General features: G+C 41.2%; 1 protein-coding gene across 1 annotated transcript; it reads left to right on the top strand.

The window, feature by feature from the left end:
• Positions 1 to 2,497: 2,497 nt before the first annotated feature.
• LOC104078276 (probable E3 ubiquitin-protein ligase MID2) lies at positions 2,498 to 7,178 on the top strand (the record flags this gene model as incomplete). The annotated part of the gene is made up of 4 exons (XM_009579841.1): positions 2,498 to 2,671; positions 3,737 to 3,895; positions 5,538 to 5,699; positions 7,017 to 7,178. Coding segments are annotated over exons 1-4 (657 nt in total), but the record flags the coding sequence as incomplete, so codon positions are not given.
• Between the last annotated feature and the right edge of the window lie 769 nt (positions 7,179 to 7,947).

Genomic DNA, 7,947 nt, shown 5'->3' with positions numbered 1-7,947 from the left:
TTTACTTCACAGTGGCCTCGTTTAACATGTAGCCATTCTAACATATGTTCCCAGTTTTTCTCCTTCACCCTCTATGGTGACCCCTGCCAAACGGGCCAGTGAGTCTACCTGATTGTTCCAAACGTGAGCTGGATGATCTCCTGCCTGATGTGCAGCGACCCACCCTACTCAAAAAGACTTTTCTTTAACGATATTTAGGATTTCTTCCCATAAGATTAAAGAAAAAATGGTGGTTGTCGTCCTATCGCAATTTATGCTACCAGTTTCATTGATAATTGTAATATCATTTGCACGCAGGTAGTAACTGGCTTCCAATGACTGAAATGGGAAAGACAATGAATGAAGAAATACCATACTCTGGAACAGATAAATAGCTCTATTTCAGGAAAGATAATATATTAAACCCCACACTGTGAATATATCACTTTTTATTTCTGAGAGCACTTTCTATTTCTATACTATCTGCACTTAGGAACAGAACAACATCCACTATCAATACATCTTTTTGCTGACTTCAGACATCTTTTGATCAAAGTACTTGGATTATAACGGGTATGCAGTATCTCAAATATTACAACAGTTAAAGTAATAAGAAAACCACTTTTCAGTACATTATCGCATTTACGCTCAAGATGAATAAATGGAGGCCAGTTCATGTAAAATGCCTGCACAATGCCCATTGCAAATCACAATCAAAATGAGGATGGAGCCGAGGTGTCCTGTCCCCGCAGCCTAAGCGGCCAGCGATCCTCCTTCAACCCTGGCCCCTGGCTGCATGGCAACCCCACTGATGACCAAGAAAAGGGCTCTACTGAGAGTAAACAAACTTACTCTGTATCAACATACTAATTTAGAGTGCAAAAGATCTGAAGGGCATGTTCTACACAGTAACATGAAACCAAAAAAGCATTCAGTGTTGGCAGTGACACCGGCTGACTGCAATACATGTTGAAAACAACGCGGTACTTCCCACGCAGGGTTTCCACGCGCTCCTGTTGATACTCCTGTTTTCACTCGGGCGCATCCCATCTCCGTTACAGAGCCTTCTTCACCTCCTCCCAGCACCCTCTGCTAGTCTGCACCACGCAACACAACTCGCAGGACACAAAGGTTACGGGAAAAGGAGAAGGAGTAGAGATAAGAACAGCGACAGGCTGCTGGTGAAACAACAGGAATTACAAATTATTTTCTAAATGTACCGGTGATTAGAAAACTCTCACCACGCTACAATCGGACTGAACATTCAAGCAGACATTTTGTCTTCAATTCCTAGCGTAATACCCCCCATTTATTCCTCTTGCTTTCTCTGGGAAAGGTCTCGAATCAGAAAGATGGGGGAAAATAACTCTCCCAACTACTGGACTGAAGTCTGCTGGCTGCACTCCTAATTCCTAGCTAGTTGAGAGAGATTTGCTACACATAAGAAAATGTTTGTACGGCTAAGACCTGAATGCCAAATCTTCATTCCCATGGAGTAGGAATATCCCAAGGAAGCCGAGCACAGTACCGACCAGCTCTGCCCCAACCAAAGTTGCAATCATGTCCACAGATCGCTATGGGTGGGCTGGAGATAACAAAAGAGGGAACATAATTGCTATGACAACCAGGTATTAACATGCCAAAGGGCAACGTCTGATCAGCATGTGGGTGTGCACGTGCACCCTTATCCACCTGTTTAGGATTATGCTTGTCCAGTTACCTTGATTTCTTTCAGTCTGTTAACTCTCATATATAATATATACACGATATATTTAACAGTGGATGAGAAATGTCTTTTGTGGTTTCTAGATCCCTGTCTAAAAGCAGCGAGCCAAATGCTACTGTCCTGATAACTACACAAGCCTTACTGACAGCAAGGGGTTATGCCTGTCAGAGGCTTTCAACACTGGACACGGAAGCCTTGAACATATGTCAGTACCTGGCAGAAAGCAGTTACTTGAATGTTCCTCAAACAGACGCCATGTTAGCTTTCGACGTCGTTGAGTTCTTCCATTCTCTAAAAAATGCATTTTAAAGACGTTAATGATAACAAAAGGAATATCGCTAACAAGGCGTAGGCTGACTTTTTGAAGAAGCTTTCAGCACGAGGTAATGAAAATGTGAACTGAATTGAGTGAACAAAAACAAAAGACGCCATTCTAAATGAAAAATTACAGGAAATAAAATAATTTACCACCACAAGGAACTTCCCTTGTGTTGAGATGCAAAACTCTTCTAATTAGAGGAAGAGATGCTGGATTGTTTCAACATCTCTGAGCGTTAATCACCCCAGAGCGTACTTCAATTGAGACCGAGGTGTTCCAGCAGAAAGGAGAACGTCCTGGTGGGTGGGATCAGAGATGCAGGAGATCTGTCAGCATCTCGGAGAAGGAAACTGCCGCTGCCACGGAGATGTTATGACAGAGATTGGAGCTGGTTCTAGAAGTCCGGTGGCAGCAGAGAGGGCTGCTCTGGCAGCTGTCAAGAAAGGGTCTTCCTCATGTGGTGAACCACCACCATGGAAACCTTGAGACAGAAACTGTCATGCCCCGTCTGTCCGGAGCTGTTCACGCCCCCCGTCCTGGTCCTGTCCGGCGCACACAACTTCTGTAAGCAGTGCCTGGAGAAGATCCTGCTACACCAAAACTGTCACCACATCAACGGGTTGTTCCACTGCCCCCTGTGCAGGAAGGTAAGGAGGAGCGATCCTACGTTCTCTGTGGAAGCTGGGCAGGTGCCACATCTCGTAGTTAGGAGACTTTTGTTTTAATTTGAAGTGGCAGGTATGCCCCATCTCTTTGCTGGAGGACAACAGCTCTCAGAAGGAGTAACACGCCACATCTTATTTGTAGTGAACGGAACAGGTTGTTTGCAATCACTCCCATGTTTTTAGTAGTGTGGCATCTGCATTTCTGGTCCCTGAACACACTGCTGCTGCACTGCAACCTGGCCTCAGAATCCTTAGATTCCTGGTGGAGGAAAAATGTGCAAGTGCTAAATGCTATCTTCTTTAAATTAGATATTTTCTAGGACTCTGACTAAACAAGATATTTGCTTACTATTGTTTCCCGGTTTGACAGGTTGCAAGTTCATTACGTCAGTGAATCAGCAGATTTTCTTGACATTTGGAACATACTTATTTTAATATCCATATTTTACAGACTTCTGTAAATGTCAAGTCCACTGTGAAGGCTTTTCTTAGGGATAGATTCTGCCACCAAATGCTAATACACAGCATTTTAAAACCTTCTCATAGTCTTTATGGAAGCAAAACCTTAATTCAGTGAAAACTGAAGACATCCATATTGCCTATCTCGCATGCAAGTAAATTTACTGACTTGAGGGAGTGAAAGGTTCAGGACTGGATTCTCGTAATGCCTTCATGACATGCCTCTGAATATTTAAAAAAAAATACACTTTTTACCCGTTAACAGAAACTATAAGATCTCTCTACTTGATTTGCTGAATTCTGATTTCAGACTAAACAATGCAATTCCCGTTTGTTTAGAATAAACTTCCTACACTCAGAGGCAAAGTACGGGTGAGTGATGCTCACGAGCCTTCAAGTTACAAAATACATGTTTGAATGAACTGGCTGCCTAGGTACTTCTGCAATATTTCACCACGGTTCAAATCTTATTAATGTAAATATCAACTAAATAAAAATGACATATTTTTTCTACATTACACTGAATTATCAGAGAAACAAAGCGTTCCTGTATCACTCAAACTATTTTACTATTTTTTTCCTTTGTAGGTCATTTATTTGAGGGGCAGAGGAATTGTTGGCCAACTACGAAATAGTTTAGTTGAAACTATACTGGAGAAATTTAAATATGAGCTTGAAAAAATCTGTACTCAGGAGAAAAGACAGTTGACCCAAATCTGTGAAGAACATGGAGAAAACATGAATTTGGTATGAATTTTTATCTATCCCTTTTCATTTTAGTAATCTGCACACTTTCTATTCTGTAAGTGCTAAGTCCCTACTAAGTCCAAAATGTATTTATTGGAAATCCTAGTGGATGATCAATACTTCAAAGTTCTCACATATAGCAAAGTTATTATAATAACAGATTATATAATATTAAGATATAGAAATTTATTCTAAAATTAAAATAAAAATGAGATAATACTGAATATTGATAAGGATTTCTTACCCAGAATATTTTTGTCCATCCCACTAATAGGGGATTTTCTGCAGCCACTAGCAAGAGCTTCATAAACTTCAAAAGAACTGTAACCTTTTTAAAAGTCATGCTCAGCCTTTTAGGCTAACGGCAGAACTAAAACTATTCTTATTGAACCTGACCAAGTGGTGTAAGATAAGTATCTTCTTTGCCTTTTCTAAGTACTGTGCTAAAATGACTAAAAAGGACCAGTTTCCTTCCCTTATTCATACTGAATACGCAATTTCCCAAGAATCCACTGATGAAGCTAGCTGCAAAAGCCACAGAAGCACAGCTAGAAGTAAGCACATGAGTAGTCCCACTGAAATCAATCCTCTGAGAGGTCCAAGCTCTCATTCCTCAAGGAGTTCAATCATTCTCTGCCATTCCTACACCAGCACTTACTAGAGAAAGTGACACCATAAATAATCATAAATAGCTCAAAGACACAAAAAAACCTTCGTTCATTCTACGGACTGGAAGACCCAGTGCCACAGATGGTGATTAGTCATCACTTTTTAGACACATTGTGGATGCATATTGTCCATTTGTCTTTGAAAACTGCATCTCCTCTTTGAATTCTCCCACTGGCTCCCCATTTCACTGCACCTCACTCAAGCCCCTCATTCACACATTCCAAATTTTTTGTAGGCAAAACTACATCTGACTGCCCTTCAGTCTTACAATGCCATTTCAGTATCTCCTCCTGTTCCACTAGTGAAGCCACTGCTCATTGCGTCCCACGCAGATGTGTGCCTTCATCATTCAGGCACGAAAAGCATCTCCTGAACTAAGCCATAAATCGGAGTTCTCTCCATTCTGTAAATCATCTCGGTTTGTGTGTGCTAGTGTATGTGTGTGTGACTGTACTAACATGGAAACAAAATTACAAATATCGGAAAAAAGATGTATTTATCTTCCTGCAGATATCACTTACCTCCATCATTCATAAGTTTTCTGGGTAAAGACTGTATCTTCACCTGCAGTTATGCATCAGTTTCCACTATCCCCCATCACCAGTGGGGTATCTAGCACTACGTATCACCAAGATGCAAAATACATAATCCTGTGTGTGCTGTAAGGTCCAATAATATGGTTTATTGAATGTGAAACTTCCCTATACCATCTGATATCAAAATTCACGACATACACTTTTTTTTTCTCAGCAACTAAAAGACATGTGGTTTGGCAAAATTCGTATCATGTACTGCAAATGCCAACAGAACAAACACAGCGTAAGAGCAATTTTGGTTTGGAAGACACACACTGCAGCTTCACCAGCAATACTCAGTTTTGGCACTTCTAACAGTGTCTAAGAACAGACAGACCAACAAATTACTTGGATTATACATAGATACTAACTCTCCTTGTGTATTTTTTCTCCCTCAGATGTGTCTGACTGATGATAAGCCAATACATGCAATCTGGAAACTCTTTGGAAAACACGAGGACCACAATGTTGCAAAAATACCAGAAGCTTACAATGCAAGGAAAAAAACATTTATAAAAAAATTACACTTAGTTCATAAGAAATCTGAAGAAGCTAGGAAGGTACAAGTGACTCATTCGAGATGATACTAAGAAAATCACATGAACCCTGGATGTTTGATAGAAGATTAGTGAGCTGCATTTTGATTCCAATAGTAGGCAGTCAATTTGTAGATTTTCAAGAGGGGCTTAGGACATACAAGATAAAATGGCTTAGCAGGAAGAGAATAAGAACGTATTTTAATCCTTACTTAGATTGTGTTACAGCCCTGGCCAAACTGGCTCTTTGTCTTTTGTTCACCTAGGTATAACACGAGTTTTGAATACCAAAGCTTTTCTCACATCTTCAAAATTTGTTAACATTCATTAAGTAGATGAAGAAACATACTAAGGTATATTACTGGATGTGGGCTTGCAAATTTTAACTGCTGTTCTCTGCAAAGAACATGCAGCACATGCAATCTGCCATCCCAAATACTTGTAGTAATACATGTACAGCGCACAAGTATTCCTGTAGAATACCTTCCGACCAATGTCTTTACTAGGTAAGTGGGCTTGCAAGGGGGCACTTAAGAGCTGGTGGAAAAAGCTGGCACCTCACTACTCTTATCTCCATCCAAAGGTATCTTGTGTTCGAATAGTTCCTAAGTCTCAAAGTAGGTGGCTTATTCTTTGAGAGAAAGACATGCAGAGATCACCTGGAGACGCTCATGTCTTGGTCAGTGCAGTTAACACTCTACTCCACTCCCGCCTCGCTGATCCGCAAGGGATCCCATTTTCCCAGAAGTGCTGCTGTCTCTCATGTGACTCCGCTGATGCACTAACCGTGGCAAAGCTGCAGCCGAGCTTTACTCCCAGCTCCCCCAGTGAAAGGGTTACGGAACTACCAGTAGCTATTTCATTCTCAGTACAGGAAGAGCAAATAGGCTATATCTTGCCTGAAAAAACCATGCAAACCCACACAAATTATACAGTTTCTCTCAGTGAGCTGACTGCTAGTCCCCTCCTCTGCTCACCTTGGTGCAATCTCCACAAAGGCTTGAGCACAGTGCACAGTTGCCAAAGCTTCCTAAAGAAAACAAATCACATTCCCCAGAAAAGAATTTAAGAGATCCATTTTGCAAAGCACCCTGCAGTTCAGGTAACTTGCAAACCTAGAGACAAAATAGCAAAACGGTTCAAAATGCATTTATGATTATTTATATTTTCAATTGGCTTCAAGCACTAACAGCTGCCAAAATTGTAAAGAGTACAGAGCCTATAATGTATATCTACATATCATACTTTTTGGAAGTTAAAAGTGCATTTACCTATTCTGAACACGACTTGGAGACATGGTTTGATGCAATACATAACTTTTCATTAATTTATTTCACACAGGAAACTGAAAAGCTAATCAATGAGCTAACAGCTGGTGTTACAGACACCAAGGTAATGATTGACACAGTTGGAATGGGTTTGCTGAAGGGCATATGGTACCGAATGGCTGAACTGCAAGCCAAGTTACACCATGACTATTCTACAAAACTGGAGAAACTGCAGGTAATTGCAAACGAGGCCGAAGCTTCGGGACAGCTTTATCAGCAAATAGAAACCCTCCTGGAACAGCATGAACATTCTGTACAATTTCTACAGGAGGACAAAAAATTCAAGGAAAAGGTAGAAAAAGCGCTAGAAGGAAAAGCCTCGTATCAGGACCCACCGAAGCATAAAATTTCAATCAACAGTATTCTGAAGACCTCATCAGAGAATAAATATCAAGGATTATCTCCCTACTGCATGCAAGGAGATGCTTTCAAGTACCATTGACATACCCGAGACATGTCAATCAGAACGTCCTGCCTTTGTTTTTTCAGATGAGAGTCCTGATCACCACTTCTGCAAAGAAGTACTGCAACCATTTGAGAAGTCAAATGACATCAAGCAAGATAATTTTGAAAATGCAGGCCCCGCCCCGTGCACTGCAGTAATAATGCAAACGCTAGCATTACTGAAAATTTATGGATTTGCTGACAACTTCTGTAAGTAGTGCCTGGAGAAGATCCTGCTACACCAAAACTGTCACCACATCAACGGGTTGTTCCACTGCCCCCTGTGCAGGAAGGTAAGGAGGAGCGATCCTACGTTCTCTGTGGAAGCTGGGCAGGTGCCACATCTCGTAGTTAGGAGACTTTTGTTTTAATTTGAAGTGGCAGGTATACCCCATCTCTTTGCTGGAGGACAGCAGCTCTCAGAAGGAGTAACACGCCATGTCGTATCTGTAGTGAATGGAACACATCTTACGAGTGCTTCAGCCAGCCTTCCAACACGC

Source organism: Fulmarus glacialis, unplaced genomic scaffold, assembly GCF_000690835.1.
Source record: "Fulmarus glacialis isolate BGI_N327 unplaced genomic scaffold, ASM69083v1 scaffold25656, whole genome shotgun sequence".
NCBI lineage: Eukaryota > Metazoa > Chordata > Aves > Procellariiformes > Procellariidae > Fulmarus > Fulmarus glacialis.
The sequence above is the reverse complement of the archived record's forward strand: the minus strand, read 5'-3'. Positions and strand labels throughout refer to the sequence as shown.